The 25637-nt window shown below is 38.9% G+C and overlaps 3 protein-coding genes across 4 annotated transcripts in view; 1 reads left to right on the top strand and 2 right to left on the bottom strand.

The window, feature by feature from the left end:
* Positions 1-13027, bottom strand: part of LOC144202967 (sodium-coupled neutral amino acid transporter 3-like) — a 28525-nt gene extending 15498 nt beyond the window's left edge. Inside the window, exons 1-8 of the mRNA XM_077726116.1 lie at positions 12829-13027; positions 5130-5285; positions 4937-4957; positions 4700-4781; positions 4513-4628; positions 2661-2734; positions 2296-2388; positions 1206-1287 (exon numbers count right to left, since the gene is read on the bottom strand). Coding sequence (XP_077582242.1) covers positions 1206-1287; positions 2296-2388; positions 2661-2734; positions 4513-4628; positions 4700-4781; positions 4937-4957; positions 5130-5233 — 572 coding nt within the window. The 5' untranslated portion in view covers positions 5234-5285; positions 12829-13027. The remainder of the gene's footprint in view (positions 1-1205; positions 1288-2295; positions 2389-2660; positions 2735-4512; positions 4629-4699; positions 4782-4936; positions 4958-5129; positions 5286-12828) is intronic.
* Positions 13028-14169: 1142 nt separating this feature from the next.
* Positions 14170-22696, bottom strand: LOC144203283 (RNA-binding protein 5-like). 2 transcript variants are annotated; one of them, XM_077726677.1, is made up of 25 exons: positions 22417-22696; positions 22118-22157; positions 21098-21266; positions 19718-20362; positions 19578-19647; positions 19098-19171; positions 18390-18473; positions 18061-18121; positions 17698-17763; positions 17419-17579; positions 17232-17329; positions 17050-17137; positions 16907-16975; positions 16695-16749; positions 16517-16617; positions 16310-16445; positions 16142-16233; positions 15894-16058; positions 15669-15809; positions 15503-15586; positions 15248-15424; positions 15099-15173; positions 14896-14996; positions 14676-14805; positions 14170-14587 (listed from the first exon to the last, which is right to left on the bottom strand). In XM_077726677.1, the coding sequence occupies exons 2-25, from the start codon at positions 22147-22149 to the stop codon at positions 14462-14464; spliced, it is 3000 nt and encodes a 999-aa protein (XP_077582803.1). In that variant the 5' UTR covers positions 22150-22157; positions 22417-22696; the 3' UTR covers positions 14170-14461. The 2 variants fall into 2 exon arrangements, with proteins under 2 accessions (XP_077582803.1, XP_077582802.1); XM_077726676.1 differs by having other exon boundaries at positions 22118-22160; positions 22417-22694.
* Positions 22697-24551: 1855 nt separating this feature from the next.
* Positions 24552-25637, top strand: part of LOC144203402 (retinoic acid receptor gamma-A-like) — a 57332-nt gene continuing 56246 nt past the window's right edge. The window contains exon 1 of the mRNA XM_077726803.1: positions 24552-24653. The gene's annotated coding sequence lies outside the window, so the exon portion shown is untranslated. The remainder of the gene's footprint in view (positions 24654-25637) is intronic.

Below are 25637 nucleotides of genomic sequence, written 5' to 3'. Positions count from 1 at the left end.
AGTGCCAGGAACATGAAACATCTATGAGGGGCGGCGCCAAGGCAACTTGCCCTTACACTACCCATGAAGCCCTGTGACACAGCACCTGCCGCTGCCACTTCTGTCTATCAAGTGAAAAGTCAATCAGTTCAAAGATAAATCTTGACCTATAGTGAACCACACAAGGGAAAAAGATATTGGCTAAGAAAAAATAATGTAAGAATTGTATAGTGATACCTCGAGATACGAGCTTAATAGACTAAGCTCGTATGTCGATTTTCTCGTAACTCAAACGAACGTTTCCCATAGAAATTAACTAAAAACTAATTAATTCGTTCCAACCCTTTGAAAAAAAGACAAAAATAATAGGATATTGGATTGGAAAAACATTTGTATTGGTTCTAATTTGCCATCTATTAACAAAGCAACAAATAACTAGTGGTTTAATATTACTAATATGTGTTTAATAGTATACTAAAATTAGACGGATTTCACGCAGGGGAGAGAGAGAAAAGCACAGAGAGAAAGAAGGGGGAGAGGGGGAGAGTGGGGGCTGACTTGTTGCACAGCAACGCGCTCGTAACATAACATAAACAAATTGAAATGAACTTGGATTACGATGCAGACACACTCAAAAAAAAGTTTATTCTAACCTAACACTAAACTTAATTTTAATTTTGTTTAAAATGTTGATACCTTTCTTCTCCTGAGTTGGCTCTATTTGCCATGCCTCCACCCTGACTTTCGGATGCAACCTTTCGAGGGTTGTTTGGTTTTGTATTCCCTTCAAAATATTCCGAAAACGATGCACATAAATGTCCTCACAATAGGATAATGCACGGCCACTTGCCAACGAAAAGTACTATTTATGTAATTCGCAATGACTAACAGGGGGGAAAAAAAACACTGAAAAAAAATGCAACACTCCGCCCAGTGCTCATAGAGACATTACAGAAGGGAGTTGCGACCACAGAGACATTACACAAGTTGCAGGGAGAGAGACAGTGCCCACAATGTTCTTATGTGTGTGTGTATATATATAGCAGCAGAACACTGATTATGAGTTAAGTAAAGGTTGACATTTTGTCCAAAACAAAGACAAGCCCCTTCAGCCTCGTTCAATTACAAGCTTCCATTCTCAACACACCCCTTCAATGCCAGGTGATAAGCACTTGACCGTGCACTTGTAAAGTCACGAGTGCAGTGCTATTAATGCTGCTACTCACTCTGTGTTAGGGTCAGCCTTCAGGAATGCTTGGATGACTAAAGGTAGCTCTGATTTCACAATGTACAGGTAGCTGGACATTGCTGCAAGAGAGAAAATAGAATCAAGAGTAGACCTTCTAACATCTGACATGCAGTTCTTGAGAAAAATGTTAAAGAAAATATTAAAGCTCAAAATGCTCTTGATTAGCAAATTAGAGAAAAGTTTTGAATTTGAAATATCTATGAGTATTGGTGAAAATCTTCCCTTACCTAACAAATCAAACCCATTTAGGCAAAACCTTTTTCTTCAATAAGCATAAAAATGAATTAGTTGCTATTTTTATCGTGGTAAAATACAGTTTCAGGAAATATTAATATATTTGCTTTTATGACTACAATTAGAAAACCCGCAAGCATCATTTAAAAGATGAATTATGGAAACAAAATACCATTCACAACATAACATATATTCAAAGATACAGAATAGCAATAGAGCTATTATTGCACTATTTTAGGATACATTTCTCACCTACCATGACTTCCTTATGAAGTTAAGTGGCATCCCATTTTGAATCCACAGTGTACATTATTCCACCCTGGTACTATATAACAGCTTCCACTCTTCTGAGAAGACTTTTTGCTCAAGAATTTGGAATTTGTTTAAATTCAAAACGGTTCCTCATTATTCCAATTAGAATGTTAAAGCAGCAGACCTTTTCAGTTGAAATAACAAATCAAAATTGCCCCTAGGTTTGAGTGTGTCTGTGAATGGTTGTCTGTCTCCTAATATCTTGCGACCAATCAGCTGTCCACTGATTCTAAGTGTCCCCCTCCCCTGGCCCGAATTCAACTGGGACAGGCTCCAGCACCCCTCGTGACCTTTTTGAGGTTAAGCGGTTCAGAAAATGAATGAATTAATGAATACATTTCTCTTTTCTCTTTCAATTGCTTTTGGTTTTAACTGTCTCAATGACATAATGTGACATTAGTGTGTCATTTTATTACTTTTTTAGGATTTTCCTCTTATTTAAACCACATTTTAAACACACCTTGTGTTTAATTGTGCTACACAGATAACTGCCACACCTTGCCTTTCCACCGCTCACTCACCTCCAATATTCTGCAGAGTGATTGCAATGCCAGCTGCCATTTTTCCCGGTGTGCCAAAAGCCCTGAAGCCCAGTTGTTCGTAAGCCCGGATTCCTGAAACCCCAAAATCATCACTTATTTTCTTAGCAAAACTTTCTGTATTTGGTGGGCCATTTGTCTTACAAGTGCAACATTGAGTTTCATCAGATATAAGAAAACATATAATATTATAATAAATTCTTGTTCTCATATCCAAATGAGATAATAATAATGGTAGCATAAGAGCAAACACAGAGTTGCAGAACTGTATGCCAAGCTAAAAAGACAAGAATTGAATCATCCATTGAAGTAGAGAGTTTCTTTACAACAGGCCAAGGCGTTCTTACCCACAATTCCAGACGATTTGAGCAGCAGATGAATGGAATAAGATGATAAGGCTGCCACTGCGGTCAGAAGAAACCTAAAACATTCAAATTTATAGTCAATAATGCTGGATATGGTTTTCTGTTTATTACATTTTGTTCACATAGTAGCTGAGGTGAAGATTACAGCATTATTGGTGATGACAGCACACTTAGGGTTAGTGCCTGTTAAATCAGGTTTAGCACCTATACCAGGTTTTACTAGAGAGGTTCCACCACAATTCTCATCTTGCACGTCTCTCACAGTTTTTGGGCCGTTGTCACGCCTTATGCCATACGTAACATTACTCACACTACAAAGTATTACTCTACCATTGTCATAATTTAAAAGTAAAAATTAAAATGTAAACACTATATATGCACAAGCACATGCAGTTTTAATCTACATCACTTTCAAAAGTTAATAAAAATATAAAAATATTTTAAAAAATATTATATATATATATATATATATATATATATATATATATATATATATATATATATATATATATATATATATATATATATATATATATATATATATATATATATATATATATATATATATATATATATATATATATATATATATATATATATATATATATATATATATATATATATATATATATATATATATATATATATATATATTTATTTATATATATAAATATATAAAATCTGGATTAGCTCATTTATATTTTCTTTCAAGTACAAGTGCAGATGTCAGCCGCGGCCTTGGGACCCACTGGTCGTTTAGTCTACTTGTATGTTTGCTTTAGTGCCGGGTGCGCACGTGACGGGATTGGAGCCGATAAGGTCATGATGCCTGCAGTCTTTCCTGAAATTGTACCCTCATTCATTCAAACCAAAGACCTTCAAACCACTGCCAGCTTTCCTCACCTATGTTTGGAGGTATAATAATCAACCTGTATGGAATCTTAATTACCTCAATGTTTGGCCTCAAACGTACATTCCACGCCTAATTTGAGAAAAGAGAATTTAGTAAAACAAACTAAGAGGAGGGATCCATGTACTCTGAGTGTTTTCTTGCTTTATTTATATCGGTGGATTTCATTTACACCTTATTGTAATTTCGAGTATCGGGGGGAATCGGGTCTCTGTCGCCATCCAAGCCCAGTCATAGCTTGCAAGACCTTCATCTACCCATTATTTTGTAGTGAAAAGTAGGGCTTGACCGTGGCCGGACGTTTCGTCGACGGAAACTTGGTCAACGGATACTTTGTCCCGGGACACTTCGTCAAACAGACATTTCATCGACGGACATTTCGTCGACGGACAATTCGTCATCGGACAATTCGTCATCGGACAATTCGTCGCCGGACAATTCGTCGCCGAACATTTCTTCGAACGGAGAATTTGTCGCCAGATTCCCTCAGAATTATAATCATGAGAGAGAGAGTTAACTGTTGAAAGCAATCAACCAGGAAATCCCTCACTCTCAAAATTATAATCATGAGAGTTTGTCATTGCAGGGTTTGTCGTTGCATTAAGAAATTGTGATTTTTTTCACTCATTTTCTGAACCACTTGATGAGATTGTGAATCATGTTACGAATCGCATTGCTAGATATACGGCCATACACCCCTAATACACATTGATATTGTTTATATAATTTGTCTTAAAATTGATATAATTATACAATAAACTTTGCAGTATTTTCTTTTTTCGTCACACTTGGAGTTACTCGAACAGTTTTTATTTGTTTTCCTAATTTTTCACAAGCTTCTGTAACCCCCTGAGATACTAAAACTTCAGTCTCACCACATAGTTGATCTAAAGTAAGACAGCATGAATCATTGGTAATACTCACAAAAAGAGGAGTATCCCAGTGTTGGCCATGGCATAAGCCAGTCCGAGGATTCCACTTCCCATAATGGCATTACCCAGATTGAATACGGACATCCCAAAAGAGGTTTTACCTTCAAACTGATAAAATGCATAAACATGTGATAGCAACAATAACTGGTAATAGCAGTCCCTTGTGTTTTTTCACTTACATCTGTGAATCGAACTGGTTTCTTTCCATCTGCACCGGGCAGAAATTCCTCATTTTCCATTGCTCCATCTTGGTCATCAAATCTAGTGTGAGACAATTTATGGCCATTACAGCAAGTAAAGGATGAACCCATACCCAAACACTTGTTCCACTGTTATTATAGTTCAATAGTTCCAAAGACACTTCGAGGGAAAAAAAAGTGACTGAAATAAAATATTACAGATAAAACCACACGTACCTGACTGTTTGAGTGCCATTTCTGTGGAAAGATCCACCCATTCAGGCAAACAAATACACATGCAATAAGAAAAACAAAAGCAAACAGCCATTGAGTTGACACCTGTTATTAAGCTCTATAAAAATAATCAAATCTTTGCATAAAGCACATGAGACTGCTATTGACATGCTTGTGGAATAGAGTGAACACTCACAGATCATCCTGAAATGACATCTTCATCGACACGTCCACGTCATCTTCAATGTTGTGGCTTTTTCCGTTGGATAAGATGTTCATCTCTGACTGAGCTTGCTCCATCGTGAAAGCTGAAGCGACACTCTTTAGACCAAGTGTTGCAGCAGAATTTAGTCTATAAAAGGATCAGGAACATATAGAGAAGGATTTACAAGTTTTTATATTATGGCTCAACACGTTAGCATCGTGCTAATCTTCTGAATAAAATTAATCAATTCACTCAAGACACATCTTTGACAAGATGGCACCAGGAAGACAACTGCTACAGTCTTCCCTCGATTATCGCAAATTCACTTCTTTGCGATTTTTTTCGGCTATTATTATTATTATTATTATTATTATTATTATTTTAAACGCACAGCAGAAACCACTCCCCTGTCTTCTGCTTGCTACTAGGACTCAGCACTGAGGAAAATGTTTTTTTCTTTAAAGTTCATAAAAATGTGAAAATCCACGCTGAAACTGGTAAGCGGAAGCCACTTTTGCTACTAGAACTCAGCACTGAAAGAAAAATAAGGTAATTATAATAGGGGGGAGCCTACTTCGCGATTTTTCGATTATCGCGGCCATCTCCACGATATTCAAGGGATTACTCAGTAATCATTACAGTATAGCGGTTCTTTAGTGTCGTGTGATAGAATTGTTCAATGAAAATCTTTACTATCCAAATCTGATTCACAATGTGAGGGCATCTTATGTAGCCTCACGTTATTTTGTTGTTTTTGTTGTGCGGTGGATTGTTTGACTTTACTAACGTTTTTTTTTATTTTTTAAATCAACCATACACGCTCACACTCATACCTAGTAGCAATTTAGATTGTTCAACCAACCTACTAGGAATGTTTTTGGGATGTGTGAGAAAACCAGAGTACCCGGAGAAAACCCAGACAATCTCAGGAGAACATGCAAACTCCACACAGGGAGGACAGACCTGGGATCGTTACAGCAGAGATAGCACTGCCACTTAATTATAGTACATTGGGTTTGCCTGAACAAAAGTAATACAATAATGTCAATAATACTGTCAGAAGTAAGGATTAAACAATCCATGCAGTAGCGTAAAACTACACTGTTGCATCACACCTAGAAAAAGGTATTGTATTATTTGCTTCTTCAGTACATTGTGTCGGTGCATGAAAGTGAATACACAAATATTTGGTTTCTTTCTGTTAACAGTCTTACTTCCCTGAAGTAATTCAGTTCTCTTGATGACTTTCAACACTTAAACTGACTGGGATTTATTCATCAACATCTCTCACAACTTAGTGTAAGGATTTGACAATTGGGTAGTGCAAAACTCCCCAGAAAGTCACAGCTCAGCCACGCAAACAAATTGTACAATCAAAGGTCAAGTTCTGTTTGAGTTTTTCGGTTGTTTGCTTACTGCGTGCCAGGGAATTTCTCAGAGAAACAGCATTAGTTTCACATGCTAGCACAGTGGAAGTTGCAACAGGCAATAACAACACTTTTTTTTTCTTGTTGGGTTCTTTTTAGTTTTGTTGCTTTTTTAAATTAAATAATGGCAATGACAATATTCATCACCAACATCCTAAATATCAAAATTTAATGAATTTTCATCCAGTAAAGTGAACATGTTCTTCACTGCAACACAAAGTCTGCAGAGTACAACCATTCCTCGAGAATATCGGAAGGGTCCAGGTTGGTGCCAAATGTTTGTCTCAAATGTAAAAGCACCTCCCTCAATTTTCTGGAGAATAGTTAACAGCCCCATTATCTTGTTATGTGAGGCTCCCAAGGCTCCAAACTATAACTAAATGGTAGCATATTGTCCCTATAGATGAAAATTGTGCATGTATGCTTTTCATTTAGTTCAGGGGTGGGCAAACTTTTCGGCCCGGGGGCCACATTGACTTTAAAAATTTGACAGATGGGCCGGGTCAGCACAAGATACGATACATATAAAAAAAATGCATCCGTTAACAGTACATATGAAACATAAACAGAAAAAAAGGGACTATAGTATTAACAAGTAAAAAGGAATGTATTAAGACATTTTAAAATGTAATTTAAAAAAAAGATAGAGGGGCTGTAAAACGTAATTTGCCCATGCCTGATCTAGTTGCATATATGTGACCAATATTCTTATTATTATAATTATTGAGAAATAATAGTTGTTAACTGAAATTCACAAATGATCCAAAAATATTAGTAAATTAAGAAGAAGAAAGATGATAACCAGCAGGATAATAATGACTTGCTCATGTGTGAGATGCCGGTTTGGGGTTACACACTGATAATATAGATGCTTCTAACTACACGATGTAACCAATGAACAATAGTGGACTGGCTATCAATGCTTATTATTGCCGAATTTATTCTGCTTTGGGTAGTAGTTGCTGTGTAAAAAATGTATGTGACAATCAAATCAAACTTTGAAAATGTAGAAGAATTAGAGAATTAAACTTACCTTTTTCCTCTCAATAAGACTAGGAATAGCTCCACAGTATTTTATAACATGTCATCAGGAGCTCAGAGGGTAAAATATTTCTCTCTGTACAACTTGTGCCGATTTTGATTTCTTGAAACAGGTGTTGGTAAAAGCCTGTTCAACACAGCTCAAATTCTTATTCTTGTTATGTCATTTGTACAGGATTTTATGGGAGAAGGCACATGTGCAGTACTTCTTGCCCATGTGGTCATGATCGATTAGAAAACAGGCAAAGGGTTTAATCTAGTGGGCCTGGCAACGTCAGCTCATCAGAGGACGTGCCTTCTGAGTCCACATGAACACATGCTCATCTAGTGACGGTGAGCACCACTTGATGCACATTGCTCTGGGGTCAGCAGTTCACTTTAGAACAGAACAAACCGCCAGAAACTCCAGACTCAATGGACAATTCATAAGATATACTATTATTTTAGAGAGCCTTAAAAGATAGGTTACGTTTCAAATTGATTTGTGGTTAATACTCCATTAAAAACATTATGAGCCAATTAATTAAAGTCATGACATTGATTTCAATCAAGTTGATAGACTTAATTCAATTGCGGCTGCATCAGCAAGTGCAAAACATACTAACTGCACTGACATTCATTGCCTCCATTTAAAACAAACAACATACAGAGACGCAGAGACAGCGTCGCTAATTTCGGGCGAGATTGACATTTCTTGGGGTCATCAAATATTAACACGTTATCAAGCAAAGAACAGTGCACCTCTTTTGGACAACATGTTAATTATTGGCCTGACCAATAAACTGTTCCCCCATTTTAGCCCATTTAAAACAATCAAAAAAGTAGATATTCGTTCATTTTTTGAACCGTTTATCCTCAGAAGGTTCGCGGGGGTGCTGGAGCCTATCCCAGCACCACAGGGCCAGCCAATTCCAGGGCACATGGAGACGGACAAACAGTCACACTCATAGTTATACATGGGGGCTATTGAGAGTGTTCAACCAGCCGATCCTGCATGTTTTTGGGATGTGGTGGGAAACCGTAGTACCCGGAGTGAACCAAGGAAAGCCCAGGGAGAACATGCAAAATCCATACAGTGAGCACCGATCTGGGATCGAACCCTCCACCCCAGGACTGTGAAGCTGACCCGCTAACCACTCGGCCGCCAGTGGCAAAATAGTGTATACTATTTTCATTCATTCATCATTCCATCCTCAAAAGGGTTGCGGGGTGGGGGGAGCCTAACCAAGATGACTTTGGGTGAAAGGCAGACTACACCCTAGACTGGTTGGCAGTCGGCCATAGGGCACACATAGAGACAAACGACCATCCGCACTCACAATCATACCGCCATCAGTGACAATCGGATCCCCGCCTGGCCACACCCAAGTCAGGCGAGTGAACCTCTACTCCATGAGGCGGCACCCAGTACATACTTAATCGCCGGGGTGCTGGAGCCTATCCCAGCTCAGCTTGCAAACAAACAGCCATTAACACACACATTCATTAACCAAGGGGCAATTTAGAGTGTTCACCCAGACTACCATGCATGTTCTCGGGATGAGGGAGGAAACTGGAGGACCCGGAGACAAAACCATGCACGTTCGGGGAGAACATGCAAACAACACACAGGAAGGTGTTAGAAGGAGAATTAATGAATGTGTTTGCATATTTTAATGTGGGAAAACGTCCTTCAATGTTAAACACGTACACCAAACTCTCAGACAAGGTATTGAAAACAAACTTCATAAATTTAAAAAAATATCGTTCTTGTGCCCGTGTTAACTTTTATTAGAATATGTTTCAGTTAATATAGTGGAATCGGGATGTGATTATGCTCAACAAGAGTGCCTGGAAACAGGAGCTAAGACACATTCCAAGACATCTTTGAAGTTATAAACAGAAACTTTAGCACGGATCTACCTCATCATTTTTGTTTGGTATCAACTGCTAAAACAATACATACATGGTAAATTTCCACTTAGGCCTAGTTCCATCCACATCCAAGAAAATCAAAATGAGCAAATATTTTCTCTGTCTAGTCAAAGTCCAGTAACTAGCCTATTCCAAACAGGTCTCATAGAAAGTGGGTCCACTGTCACACTTGTTTACACAGAATGTACATTTCCTGGACTGAGCCAGCTTAAGTAGTTGGCCTCGTATCAGTTTCTGAATTTGACCTTAACCCGATAGAGATGCCGTGACATAACCTAAAATAGACTTACCAGGAACTTTACTCAACTACGAGTGAGAGTCTAGTGGAAGTATAATATGGGGTCAAAGTAAAATAATTTAGTTCAACAAATCTAAATTTGAAGTAATAAAAAAAGAAAGGGTGCTGGTCTTACAGCTCTGGGGTCCTGTGCTCGAATCCAGGTCGGTCCACCTGTGTGGAGTTTGCATGTTCTCCGCGGGCCTTTCCAAAAAACATGCATGGTAGGCTGATTGGACACTAAATTGCACCTAGCTATGAGTGTGAATGTGAATGGTTGCACCCTGCAACTTTTTGTACCCTGTAATTGACTGGTCACTGATTCAGGGTGTCCCCCCTGAAGTCAGCTGGGATAGGCTCTGGCAGCCCCTGCGACCCTAGTGAGGATAAAGCAGTTCAGAAAATGAGATGAGATGAGAGATTATATCTTCATCCATGCAGGTGTGTGCACCAGATACGAGAGAGGACGCTCTTGGGCCTGACAACTTTACTTAATGACTATCTTTGTGTATTATTTGGCTTCCCACATTATATTATAGCTGTCAACTTATACGTTTTTCCAGTATTTTATAATTTTTATCAATTCAAATTGTGTATACTGTATAACAACTTTTGTACGGGATATATATATTTTTTAAATTTTTTTAAATACGTTTTTCGTAAAACTGATCTCGTTTTACCCATTTCGGCTCTAATTCGGATCGTCTTCATCACTGGTAGCAGACAAAAACGTCATCGCCGACTGCTAATTGTTTTGTCTTGCTTTAAGCATGATATGCGCACGCGCATTCCCTTTTCACCCGTTCGCCTATTTACTATACAAATATAGCGTTCACAGAGCCGTCCACTTTGGAGAAAATTTTAGACTTTTACGTGCGCCCTATGTGAGTAAATATGTGCCGCGTTGCATTTGTATGTTTTTTATTTATCACTTAATAAGGGGAATTGCAATCATTAATAAGGGGAGCAATTGGCAGAGATTGACAGGTATATAATATAAAGTACAGTATAGCCAGCCATAGTGTAGTAATAACTGTTCATAGAGAATTTAAGTGAATTAATCAATTATTCATATTCATTATCCTTAGAAGAAATTCACCATCTATTAACAGAGTAACAAATAACTATCTAGTGATTTTGCTAAATTACAGTGGCGGGCCGTGCATTTCACACTTAGGCCTTCAGTAGTGCTGTGTGTGAATCAATCCAACCCTCAATAAATATTCTATGGCTATAAAACCTTTAATGCAGCTACAGCTACGACACATAAAAAAGAATCAATAATAAACTAAAAAATGAAATATTATTTAGGAAAATAGACATTTCACTCACCAAAAATTATTTTTATGTATACACAAAATTCAATTATCCTTTCTTTTCTCAAGAAGATTTCAATTACTCTGTGGTACAGATTACACGTGCGCTTCAGGTAGATGAGGTAGAAGCGGTGAGAAAGTTGCACTGTTATCATAAGCAGCCTCTCGCTCGTATCTCAAAGTTTTTTCTCGTATTTCAAGGCAAATATTTGCTCGGAATGTTCGTCTGTTGGGGCACTCGTGTGTCAAGATATTATTGTACCCAGAAAAAAACTCACCAATGCCCGGGGGAAACACACTCAAAAATAGGTGTAATCTAACCTGACACTAAATTTAATTCTAATTTTGTATTTAGGTTTGATACATTTATTCTCCTGGGTTGGCTGTATTTGCCCAGCCTCCACCATGACTTTCAGATGCAACCTATCGAGGGTTGTTTGCTTTTGACTTTCCTTCAAAATATTCCAAAAATGATGCACACAAATGTCCTCACAATAGGATAACGCACAGCCACTTGCCAATGAGAAGTAATATATACTTCTCGTACTAGCGATCGCTACGCTATTCGCACTGAGTGACGGGAAAAAAATACTGAAAAAAATGCAATGCTCCGCCCAGTGCTCATAGATATCTGTTACACGAAAGAGATGCGGCAAAAGAGACAGTGCGCTAAAATCATAAACAGCCTCTCATGTCCTGGCCACCTGGCTTTCTCGCATCTCAAAATTTGTCTTGTGTCTAGAGCTAATTATTTGCTCAAAATTTTACTCGTATCTTGACATGTTCGTATGTCAGGGTGCTCGTATGTCGAGGCACCACTGTACGCTGAAGCCTATCCCAGCTGACTTCGGGCCTGAGATGGGGGACACCCTGAATCGGTGGTCAGCCGTTTGCACAGCATAAGGAGACAGACAACCATTCACACTCACACTCATGCCTAGGGGGAATTTAGAGTGTCCAATCAGCCTACTATGCATCTCTTTCAAATGTGAGAAGAAACCGGAGTACCCAGAGAAACTCCATAAAGGCCCGGGGAGAACACGCAAACTCCACACAGATGGAGCAACCTGGATTTAAAGCCAGGACCCCTATTGTGCGGCCAACGCGATAACCACTCACCCGCCGGGCTGCCCTGTTTTTGTTGTTTTTTTGTTTGTTTGTCTGTTTTATTAAAAGACATTACTGATAGCTGTTATTTTCCTCGTGTTTATATCACTCAGTAATGCAAGAAATTAACTCAGGTTTGAATCAAATAATTTAAAGAATAAAAACACTTCTCGCAAACAAACAAAAAAGAACTAAAGGGTGACTTTTATCGGGTCGGCGAGCTCCACCGATGAGGTTGTCCCTTAATCTTTTTTTAGCTAGTTGGCAACCATACATTGTAGCCATGTGAGGCAAAAGATGGAGCACAATCTGTCAGTCAGCCACATGGTCGTGACATGTGGACTGGGCTCTTAGTGCAGAGCATCCCAAACAAAGTCTTACCTTGTATTTTTATGAATCAAGTCGCTTGTCTTATGACAAAATCAAGCTACGGATCTAGTAATGTGCGCCAAATAGTGGTGCTCAAATTACAATACTCTGACATGTTGACTTTTTATTTATCTGACTGTTCCTTTAAGAGGATAAATCAATATAGTGTGGCCAAAAACATGTGCCATACAAAAAAACGCAGCGTATAAAAGTACTTTAAAAAGCATTATCTGTCTTACCAGTGTTTTGGCGGGTAAACGGTCAGTAGTTATTCCTCAGGTGCGCTGATGAAGAGAAGAGCGTCTTTCTTGTCTCTCTATAAATGTTATTTGGGAGTTTGACGCACAATTTGAGGCTTACTCTCCTCAGTAGAATCGAGCAAAGATTGCAGTGAAATGGTCGGCATTATGAAGCACATTGCAGCTCAAACTGTGGGGGTTGGAGAAGATCCGCCTCCTCCGGTCGTTCCAACCCCCCGACCCCGTCACCCACCCACACACGCGCACACGTTTCCCACAAGTACACTAGTACTACTCCTTCCTCCTGTTGCTGAAGTGGAAACCCATTTATGCAGAGAGGCCAGTGGCAGTGCTCAAATAACTGCCCACTTACCACTATTTTCCTGCAACCTTCAAATTGCCTAAAATCTTTAAATTTCACCATTTCTCGCATATAAGCCACCCCCTGATTCACAAATTTTACGTCCATATTCACGTCAATATCATGAGGAAGGGCGGCCCGCCGGATGAGTGATTAGCACATCGGCCCTACAGTGGGAAGTGTGGGTTCAAATCCAAGTTGATCCCCCTGTGTGCAGTTTGCATGTTATACCCTGGCCTGCATGGGTTTTCTCTGGGTACTCTGGTTTACTCCCACATTCCAAAGACATGCATGTTAGGTTGATTGAGCACTAAATTGCCCCTAGTTATGTTAGCGTGAATGGTTGTTTGTCTCAATGTGGCCTGCGATTAGCTGGCGCCCAATTCAAGGTGTCCCCGGCCTCTTACCCGAAGTCAGCTGACCCCCATGACCCCAGTGAGGATTAAGCGGTTCAGAAAATGATGTGAGAACATAAGGAAAATAAGTATTTATGTATAACGTGCACATTTTTGTATCCAAAAAAACGGAAGCAAGGTCAATTTATACACGAATCCCGGTGAAACGCTGACCTCTGCTGTTAAAAAAAGTCATTATGTATAAAGAGAAACATTAGACCAGTCTTTGTCCGCCAGATGGAGATAATCTACCTCCTGAAAATGTTTTAATATTATGATGAATTAGACAAATGATTTAAAATCAATTAATTAATAAAATAAGTGTTCATGTTGGTAGTAGTAGTTTGGTTTACCAAGTTTCCATACCACATGTTGTGAATAAATGTTTTGTCAACATGTGTCCAGCATTGAGTTCAGCTGCAGAAAAGATGACCTTATTCGCACAAGTTGATAATACAAGTAATTTTAAACAGTGTACATATTTAAATTGGATGAGTATTTGTTCATGTTTAAAACACCGTTCCTAAATGCCTCGCACAAATTTTGCATTCCTACAATTAGATTTTAATTAATGTGCAGATCAGCTAGAATCAAAACAAATGTTTATTGTTTTATTTGTTGTAAACAGAAGACTTTATATACTAAACTGTACAATCTCTGATGTGCTGAGGGAATATTGTAAAGCAACACAAAAAAGAAAAAGAGAAGGGTTATTTCATCTGTGCATATGTACAACCTACAAATTATATTTACATTGTGTTCTGCATCTCTTTTTACAAGATAGTTGAACAACTGCACCAAAATAATGAACAGACATGGTGGAACGTGCTACGCCATTTTTGGCGCTTTCAATTTAGTCTCAACTTTGTACCACTGTTCACTCCAGCTCAGTAAAGCGGGCAAACATTGCTTTGCGGACTGCATCTTTATACGTGTCTGATGCAGAAAGGGTGTAGTTGCTGCCTGAAGTACCGAGACCGGCTCCTTTCGTTCTCAGTTGGGCCTAAAAAAAATGGCCAAAAATGTATATTAACTAAAATTAAATTTAATTAAAACAAAAAAAAGAGTTGTTATTCAACTCTAATAAATACCTGTATAGGTGCAGTGATGCCTTGTTGGTTGCGACCCAGACCTTTGCCCTCCTTCCATCCCATAGCTTGCAGCATTTTGTTCCCAATATTGTCACTGTTAAGGCCATCTTTTGTGGGCTGCTCATAGTTTCTGCACCAAAGAATTGACAGTTATAAGCGGAAGTTGCTGTGTAACTGAACACACAATTAAAGACTGTCAAATGTATTAAAATATGCTTACATGACTGGTGTTGGCTGGCTGAATTTCGTCTTTTTGGAGGCAGGGGGTTCAGGGATGCCATATTTTCCCCTTCTCTCAGCTGCTCTGTCCCTGTACTTCAACTACACACACACACACAAGTAACAGATATAAAGATATTTGTATGGATGCAAGATAAATCAAGCAATTTTATTACCCGTGAAATAAAAACCGTGAAGCCATACCTCTGTTTCCCTTCTTTCTAACTCCTCTAGCTCCTCTTCACTCATTTGGGATCGGCGTAACACTTCCAGGTTTTTCTGAAAATGACCTCGTGACATGAGCAACATTGCTGACATTTTGTCATCATGTGCACTAAAGTATAAGTTGTTACCTTGTGGAGGTCAGAGAGTTGCTGATGTCGTATTAAACCTTCTTTATTGGGAAACTGCCTCCTACACAATAAACAGGCTAGGTTCTTCCAGTCCGTTAACTTGTCCTGGTTTCCTTCTCCGTTGTCAGCTGCCTCCTCGGGGTCACTGTCTCCACTGTATGCTGCCACTAAGCCGCACTAATAGCACAAAAGCATGGCTTTTCAAGCTCTAATCCAGACAAATAGATTGAACTTCAAAATGAGCCAAACCCTCACTTTGGAAGAGTTAGAAGAGCTCGTAGCTGCTTCCTCTTCGGGGAAGTTGCTCATATCTGAAATCATTCTTTCTAAAACTCCATGCTGAAAATGTAGAATATATGCATCTAAGGAAGGACCACCAAATAATTACATAAAACAGAAGTTGAGAACTATCTTGGGGTACCTTTCTTTCAAAAAGAGTAAAGCAAGCGTCAGCAGCAGCAGCCTCCTTTCTTTCCTCTTGACTGATTGGCTGGAAGCTGCCTTTGAAGTTCTCCTTCTGTTTATTGAGACTTTTAGCCCAGCGCTCCATGTCTTTAGCAATCTGCAAAGATGACATCAATTCAGGCTATAAACATAGGAACACCGGCCCAATTTGTGTGGATGTAACATCAAACAAACATGCTACCTGCTGAGCAGTTTTGCTTTTGGGCTTTTCCTTTTTCTCCTTTCCTTCTTTAGTGTTTGCTGCCGTCGGAGTCTGTGCAGCGTTCGTGTCAACTGAAACGGGTACATATGACTGCTTTTCACCATCCCAATAGAGATACTGTTGAGTCTGAGAGTTGTAGAAATACTGAGGAGAGATTTTTTAAAAAGTATGTAATACCAGATAATGACAGCGGATATTCATAAGTTCTCACAACTTATGCTACTTACATGTGTGTTTGGGTCATAGTACAGGCCAGTTAGGGGGTCAAAATAATACCCTGATGACTCATCATATTGGTAAGTCGACGTATCTGGAGCAGCTGTGCCAATCACAAAACAGTGAAAATCTAGATTAGACCATTAGGTTTAATATGGTAAGTTACTCAACGCTCATACCAGTGCTGGTGTCTGTAGTTTGACCGGACTCTGGTGCTGCAGTCACAGATGCTGTCGTGGCAGCAGGTATGCCGACGGCCCCTTGGAAATTTCCGGCCCGCGATTTGGCGTCCAAATGCTGTGCCAGCTGCAGGGCCTGCAGCCATTAGATTAATTACATCACTTTGTAATATTGTTTCATCCATAAGTGGTACAAACAAACATTACTTGAAGAGCAGGCTGGCCAACAATATGTGGTTGGTAAATTTGCACCGTGGGGGAGAGTACTACTCCAGTGGAAGTCGGAACAATCTTCATATCAGGTGCCGCTGTAATATTAGCATATTAAGTTAACAAACTATCATACACCAGAGAAACATGAGATGAGGAATTTGACATTTGATACCTCCAAGAATCCCATTTTCCTGTGAGGTGCTGGCTCCAGCAACTTGATAGAATGCCTAAGAATAACACAGAGATGTAACTAAACTAATCATTTATGGTTGATGTGGAAATCACCAAGTAAAAAGATTCTAGAGGACATATGTCCCACCGCCACTATGACCCTGTAAATCCAAATATACTTGTTCCTATGGCGAATTTTTCTATTCTACTCACCTGTGTCATTGGGTTGTACCCTTCGTGTAAGAGGCTGTATTCAGAAACACCTTCTGTGTTCGGCTTTGGCTGGAAAACCAAAAGAATCAATGATTTGTAGAAATTGGCACGAAAAGTATCATTTTAAAATTGGGTTTTCTTACCAGGCTTGAAGACCATTGAGCCGCGGCAATAGCGGTACTAGCCACAGAAAAGGCACTGACACGATTCCCATCAGGCAGAAAAAGGTCCCTTGAATTAATGTCAAACAATTGGAGCACATTAAATAGATGTCCTCTATCATTAACATTTAAAAAAAAAGAAAAAAAGATGAACAATTACACACTTTCTTGCACTCTTAGCATAATCCACTCCAATTGTTTTCCCATCCAATTTCAGATTAGGCTGCAGTCCTTCTAAGATAGTTAGTAGCTGAGAAGCCTCCTGTGTTCACAACAATATCACAACCATGATCAACATCCTATTGATGACATTTAAAAAAAAAAAATCGAAATTTATTGTACTTTATTTACCAGAGGAGAAGACAGCTGAACAAAGGCAAAACCTCTGTTCTGGCCAGTCTGTTTGTCCTTGATGAGGCGAATGTTATTTAGAGAAAGATTAGCATATGGTGCGAGGATGTTCATGATGGCTTCCACGGTGCTCTGGGGAGCAATATTTCTCAGGATGATTGCTGTGACGGAAAAGGAACAGATTAAAAATTAAATTACTTTTTTTAATGGCCATGTAACGCAACTCCTTATGATACAAATGAAATGGAGGAATTCATCATTAAAATGTTAAGTTCTTACTGTCACCACAGAAGTCTCCACCAGGCTGAGTGTCAGGGTTATCAGTGTTAGGGTCCATATCACATTCTGTTGAAATAGAGATAGACTGGGTGCATAAGTAAGTCAAATAAAAACAATACAAGTATATTACTTCAAAAGTCCCAAAGAGAAGAAAAAAAAGTTTGTAATTCAGCCAATTAAACAACGTTTTGTCTGGAGTACATGCGCAATCTCTACCATCGGTGCTGAGTGAAGCGTACAATCATTGACAGGACACCTGCCCATTCTAACAGAAACACTTGGTTGGCTGCATCCCAAACATTGTTGCCTCAGCTTGCTTGGGTGTTGGGAGACAGTGGCCTCCTGTTGATTACAACTACTTACCCACTTTGGCTGCTCCACACCTGAAGCACTTCAGCCGCCTCCGGAAATTGTACAGGCCACACTGCAAGTAACCGTTCACATCATTTTTATTATACACCTGCTAATACCCTGCACAGTGTTGCCTGAGACAATCTCAAGTCATTATTGGTGCAGCATACCATACACGCCTGGGATACCACCTAACCTATAGACTGTTTATACAATTCTATGTAAATATGTATAGCCAAGTTGAGACAAATTGGACTGCAGGAAATGATGTGACCCTTTGATATGCATGCTTGTGTTTGTGGCAGTTTGCATTGTGGAATTAAGACAGGGCTTCAACTTACAGTAAGGCAGAGCCAATCGCTAAAGTTGTGTCTTGGATGACTGTAGTGCATGTCCACATTTTTCCCTTGGATGGCAAGGCGTTTCTGAAAAAGGAATACAAACGTTAGCCAAAAATTAGTGGCCAATGTTCATCTCAACTCATATGAGCAACCATTTTGGAAAGGGAGAGGAAGGGGGTGAGGGACCCCAGGCATGAATCCTTTGTGTTAAAGACAGACGTGATGTATGTGAAGTGTAGAGAAATCTTTAAATGTTTGGGACCCGGGTGCTCAGGGGGAGCTGGATCAAAGTGTATTTTGTGACCCTAAAAGACAAATCATGACTGCTTTCTGAAGGGGAGGATGAGGTCTCCACAAAAATGGTGGTAAAAATTACTAATACAATTGGGTTATTTTTAGGAATTTATTTTCACTTAACCCAATAATATAAAAAATTAAGGCCTGGAGATATCAACATCTCCACAATGCCAGCACAATAAATTTATTGACTCTACCAGATATACATAATAAAGATGCTCTGTTATGTCCAAAGAAATTTGTAGGACCTTACTGGTGTTAAAACACCGGACAAAAATAAGGTATTAATCCAGGAAAGTACCCATCACAATAGAAACTAAAATCGGTTTGGCTTTCACCAGTTTACTGCCTTTGGGATAATTTTCCCTAGAGCTCCAAGATTAAAACTAGACTTGGCGATTGTGAAGCAACCTGATTGGTCTCCATCCATCGGGTAGCATCTTGCAAGTGATAAAAGTCCACGAAGGCGAAACCACGGCTTATACCTAGAGACAGCATTCAAATATAGACGGGAGGCGTGTTAGTTAAGAGTCCATGGGCATAGAATTAAAACTGTTCCACAAACTGCTTCACGACCCAGGCCTTGATTGGTAAACAACAGGCCACTCCTTAAAAGTTTTACCAAAGTAAAACAAAGAAGAGAAAGGAAAACACTGCCCAATATGATTGAAACCATTTTTCACGCCACGCTAACTAACGTGCCTATTTTTACTTACCTAAACAGGGAAAGTCTTGATGACACTTGAATTTTTTCTAAATTTGTTTTCAACCTTTTTACCCCAAATTAATATGTCCAATCATGCTGCTAGGGATACACAAGTCTGAATGAATGCAAATTTTTCACAGTAGGTCAAAGACCATTCAAAGGTCCATCACGCATCCCATTCTCACCTGTTTTCTTTTTCATCAATCTGACATCGGCCGGCTGGGGACCCTCCAGTTGATCGATGGCGAAACAAATCTGAAGGAAACACAAAAAGTTAGGCCGCCACACGTATATGATTACCTGCATGCAAGCACAAGGAACATACATCTTCCTCAGTGACGTGGGAGGAAAGACCCCAAAGCATGATGGTCTTGCTTCTCTTCTCATCCCCAGATTCTCTTCTGTAATCATGATCTGAATAGTCTCCATCAGAGTGATAGCCATCTTCTGATCTGTCACTATTTCGCCGCTTACGCTCTCGTGGATCTCTTGTATCGCGTGGATCTCTGGTATCGCGTGGATCTCTGGTATCGCGTGAATCTCTTGTATCGCGTGGATCTCTTGTATCGCGTGGATCTCTTGTATCGCGTGGATCTCTTGTATCTCGTGGATCTCTTGTATCTCGTGGATCTCTTGTATCTCGTGGATCTCTTGTATCCCGTGGATCTCTTGCATCTCGTGGATCTCTTGCATCTCGTGGATCTCTTGCATCTCGTGGATCTCTTGCATCTCGTGGATCTCTTGCATCTCGTGGATCTCTTGCATCTCGTGGATCTCTTGCATCTCGTAGATCTCTTGCATCTCGTAGATCTCTTGCATCTCGTAGATCTCTTGCATCTCGTGTATCTCTTGCATCTCGTGTATCTCTTGCATCTCGTGGATCTCTTGTATCTCGAGGATCCCGTGTATCTCGTGGATCTCGTAGATCCCGTGGATCTCGTAGATCCCGTGGATCCCTTGGATCTCTTAGCTTGGGGGAAAAAACAGAACAGTAATTTGGTATTTCTCCCATCAATGAATAATTTGAATCTAAAATACAGACATGATGTTCTTAATACGGCTGTCTTTCCTGCTGGGGATTGTATTGGGAAGGTGATGGAAAGTGCCCAGTTATCTCCAAACATATCACTTGGAATTAATACCAAAGAGTTATATATATGGTCTCATCAGACCAAGGAATCTAATTTCTCATAGTCTAGGACTTTAAGTGTGTTTTTTGGCAATTTGTACGCTGGATTTCATGTGTCTTGTACTGATCAAAAGTTTCCATCTACTATAATGCCCAGACTGGGTGCAGAGGAAAAAGTGATCAAATCTACTGGGTCAAAAATAATACTAAATAGTTAGATATAACTAAATAGTTAGATATAACTGGACACTCAAGAGAGCCGTGACATTATGTTCTTCACAAGTGTATAAAAACTTTTGACCGAAACTGTATGGCATTTCAGTTTTTTCTTCTTTTTTTTAATACATTTACAAATATTTTATACACTTCAGTTTTTTGTTATCAAGTTGGGGTATCGAGTGTACTTTAATGAGACATAAGATGAACTTTTTAGATGTAGGCAAAAAGCTGCAATGCCAGAGAGAGGGGGATTTAAAGGGATCTGAATACTTTCCATAACCATTGAACATTTTGGGGGCCCAAACAATGACCCTGGGAGCCTGTATTGTAGTTGACAAATGACGTAGGTATATTTACCTCTGGACTGTCTCGAGATCCTCGATAATCTCGATCTCCGTTTCTATCGCTGCGTCTCTCGTCTGACCAGCGGCGATCACGCTCTTGATCCCTTTCTCTTCTGTCACGCCAATCAGAATCGCGGGACGCCTCGGAGCCATACCTGCCACTCCGTTCGGTCCGACTAATTCTATTCAAGAATGCATTGAAAAGACATTAAATTTTATGAGATGATGATCATAGCATATCCCAATCAGATTGTTTAATGCACCCAGTTCCGACTATGTCCAAATGTATAGCAATAGCTAACGTCCTTACCATCTTATTAAACCTCCACACAGGGAATCCCTAATTTATGGAGATCAGTATAAAAGGCGAGATTCCCTATCATAATTTGTACCCACTCTAACAATTCTACATTGCCACGAATTACAAAAAAATAAAGATTTTCAGATTTACACCAAAGATACCTGGGTCTAATTACTCTATTAGGTCAACCATGTAATATACTGGCCCCTGATTGATCTACTTTAATGAAACAGTGCTTCAAGGGAAACCGAGTCAGGAAAATAGACGTGACTTCACAAACTGTCTTCAAAAGATTCCCAACATAAAAAGATGACAACAACGACAAACAATTGACCAATTAAGATTTGAATGGCGCTTTGAAAGGACACAGAAGTTACTAATAATCTGTGTCAGTTACCATTTTACAATTTATTTGGTGCTGCAAATGTATTTGAGTGGCTTGAACTAGTGTCCACATATAATACTAGTGAGAAGACAATTAATTTAAAGGGAGCGAGTGAGAAGAATTAGACAATTACAAAGGCTGTGGGTATCTTGACAATAAGGCAGGAAATTGTCAGATTAACAGGAATGACAATAACAGAGCTGCCAACCTCCGTCGACCCCAATTCACGGGTACCCTTGTCTCATTTCCGTTTGCCTTTTCCGGTTAGTTTTATTTTTCTTTTAGCCTTCAATCTCTTAGATTACATTACATTTTTATTTAAAATTGCTATGTTACATTGAACTTACCTTTTATCTGCTCCCATTTGAGCCGACTGCATACACACGACTTCTAGGAGACAAGCAAAAATGTAAAACTTTATTTGAATACTGTCCTAAAAAGAACAATACACGCATTCAGAGCGTAGAAATTGAAATCAATGAGGATGAACCTCCCAAAATGGATTAATTGAATTCGGTACAATCCACTGTAGTTCAGTACTCATTTTATTTTTCAGTACATTTCTCCGATATTTTTACGAATTATAACGCACTTAATCCCTGAAATTTCTGGTTTACCGTGCCAGAATATATGTAAAGCAACTCACCAATGTGTTTTCGTTATTTTAACGACGTCGTGTAAGGTCTTGAAAACGATATTTACGAAAATGACGACAAACGCCGGTCAAAGACGGCTCTGGTGTAAGCTTCTTCTTCCCAAGATGCACTGGGGTTTTCTCCATAATACTATGCGTAATCCGAATGTTCATTTCCCCCCGATTTTGTCTAAAAAAGGCACAAAAGCCATATTCCAACGCAAAATATATATTTGTTCATACTAGTTATAAATGTACTCAAAAATGCTTTTTTTTTTACCCCCACTGTGTACAGGATGCATACCACTAGACGTCCAATTCATTTTGACTGGGAGGGGCCATTAAATGAAAGATCATTTATAGAATAAAAAAATCTATTACATTTTTCCAAATTCTCTTTTTAAGCCTCTTGATAGCAAACATTTTATTTTTATTTTTAAATGTATTTCCAGTAGCACAGTGAAAAAGTAGATATTATGTTCATATCAGTGTTCTGAGACCAAAGGTTCAATCCTGGTGGATTTCATTGATTTGCATAAAATTGTGTCTGTGTGGGTTTTCTCTGGGTGCTGTTTTCCTCCTTCAGTGAACACTTGGGTTTTCCCTCAGAATGAGTCAGTGTGAATGGCAATTTGTCTGTGTGCCCTGCCTGCCCTGCGATTGGCTGGCGATCAATTTTAGAGTAACCCCCCTTTGCCCAAAGTCAAAAGCGGTAGGCTCCAGCACCCTCACAACCCTAGTGAGAATAAGCAGAATGGAAAATGAATGTACTTTTTAAAAAATATATAAAAAGAGGGAGAACATAAAATGTTTTATCTTTTACGTAAGAAAACCAAGAAATATAATAAAGTGGCAATGCCAGTAAAGGTGAGACTATTACCATAACTAAGGCAATAATAAAAACACAGGAAACAGAGTACAGTTCATTTTTATTTGCGTACCACAGCGGGAAAAATATATTGATAAGGAATGGGTTAACATTTGTATTTCGACAATCTCTCGCCGGGTTTGTATGAAGTGGGCCGGCCTTCCTTTGGCCGATCCTCATGTTGGGCTGCAAACCCCTACAATGCGTGTCATGGGCCATTCTCACATTTTCTTTGTACATCCTCCACGGATCCCCACATCATTTCATCATGTACGCTAGCCTTGACCAGGCACTTGCAGTCCTCAAGTGGTAGCACATGTAGTAGAGGTGGTCTCCCATGTAGCGCAACTCCAGGCCAATGCTGATGGCAGTGGAGTGTGAGAGTACAGGACTGTTCTTTGTCACTGTTGGAAAACACTAAGAAATTGTCAACTACTATTACTAGTATATTTATTAATCATTTCACCACTTTGAAAATTAAAAAAAAAGTGTCTGAATTCTTTTGAGAACATTTTGAACTGTTTCTAATCAATGAGTATCAATGAGAGTATACATGAAGAAGAGTCTAATGAAGACAATTTATGATTAAAAAGGCGCCAGAGATCATATCGGCACCACAGTTCCAGCGTGACGCTCCCATTGCTGCGTCTGGGACTTAGATCTCTCACCAGCGATACCCATATTTTACCACACAAGTTAGCAAAGAGCCACATAGACCCATCAAAAGAGCCACATGTGGCTCCCGAGCCATAGGTTCCCTACCCCTAATCTAGGGCTTAGTCTGCCTTTTTCTGCCTTGAATCAAATCATCGGGATTAGTAGGAAGCTTCTGGACAGCTTCCTGATGAGTAAGTTGATCATTTGATTCATGTGTGGTAAAGGAGGGAGATGTGGAAAACAGACTGGTGTGAAAATAGGTGTTTGTTTTCTTTGATAGAAGCAGGACTCATTTGATTGAAGAAATGTTTGTGTTTGAACCCATCATTAAATTTAAAATGTTGCTTTGAAAAAAAAAGTCATTTCAATCAAAAAAAACGATTTTATATCATATATTATAAAAACAGTGAATGCAAAAAGATACTCGATTTTTTTAAAAGTGCATTTGAACACTTTTTATTAAGTAATAATTTTCATTTGTGTCATAGTCACTCTTTTGCTGACAAATTATATTTGTAATTTGTTTATTACTATTTTTAATAATAACAATACATTCTATTTTAAATGAAAAACAAGTTTTAATGTGTTTATTAAATAAATATACCACTTCCATCTTGGGGCAGATATGTTTGAGTGACAAGTGATTTCACCATTCTGAAATGCAAGGAAGGAGGTGGATTCATCGTCATCGTCGCCATTCCTCAACCCAGCAACTATGATGTTGGTGAGTACATATATACGTATGTGAGTATGTATTAAAATGATCAGTGTCATGTTATCTTGATATTTCAATGAAACATGAGGCTCTTTAATTTAATTCACCTTGGCTATTTTTGCCGTGGCATGTATACATTCAAAGTTCCAAAACTAATTTCATTGAGATGTTTAGAATCAGATCTTGGTTTGGACTGAATTATAAACACACACTTGTCTTACCATAGTTTTTTTTATTTTTATGGATGGATGAATTGCTTTTTTGGTCGCAAATATATATTTTAATTGAAGCAACTTTTTGATTGAGGAATTCATACACGCTGTACAATTTCTGCTTGTGTTGTGGCATTTTTCCACCAGGTGGTAGCAAATGACAAAAGCAATATGTATGAAATTTTCAAACGAACGTTCAACCATCTTGGCCCAGTTGAAAAATATCAACTGAAAAAGTCTCGAGAATCCCTTTCAAATTTTTTAAACAATTCATGAAGCAACTCAATTTTTGGCTTTTTTTTTGCCATCCCTGGTGCTCATTTCCACTTTTAAACCCTTCTTTGAAATATGATCCAGCAGAACATAAATTATTTCCTGTGGTGTCTCACAGTAGACCAGGAGGACTTCGGATGTGCTGAAAGCTTTTACCAACTATATCAATTAAGACTGGGAAGTCAAGAAGCTTCTGCTTTCTCCTTGATTCTACTCGAGGCCTTCCATTGTCCATTGTAAACAAAATTGTTGCAGAGCAGGCTCAAGTCAAATTTGTATTTATTGTAAAACTAGTATCCAAAAAGATATTTTTGTCTTTACGGTAAACGGTTACAACCACAATAGAGACATAGCTGGGAGAGTAACATTAAGGCTGAATAAAAGGCAAAGTATGGCAGATATATGAATTTTATCATTGCAAAAAGATCATTTGTTGTGGCTGTGTTTGTATTCCTAATTATCAAATCATGATTGATAGTAATTGCTTGAAGATTTCAGAAAGTGACTT

The sequence above is a fragment of the Stigmatopora nigra genome, chromosome 10, assembly GCF_051989575.1.
Source record: "Stigmatopora nigra isolate UIUO_SnigA chromosome 10, RoL_Snig_1.1, whole genome shotgun sequence".
NCBI classification, from domain to species: Eukaryota; Metazoa; Chordata; class Actinopteri; order Syngnathiformes; family Syngnathidae; genus Stigmatopora; species Stigmatopora nigra.
Note: the sequence above shows the minus strand (reverse complement) of the source record. Positions and strands in the feature narration are given on the sequence as shown.

Excerpts from the sequence above, each read along its gene's own strand:
- LOC144203283 (XM_077726677.1), bottom strand. The coding sequence starts at position 22,149 with ATGCAGTCGGCTCAAATGGGAGCAGATAAAAG. Across the intron at positions 21,267-22,117 it reads CAAATGGGAGCAGATAAAAG|AATTAGTCGGACCGAACGGA; the intron begins GTAAGTTCAATG and ends ATTCTTGAATAG. Across the intron at positions 15,587-15,668 it reads TTACTCTTTTTGAAAGAAAG|CATGGAGTTTTAGAAAGAAT; the intron begins GTACCCCAAGAT and ends CTACATTTTCAG.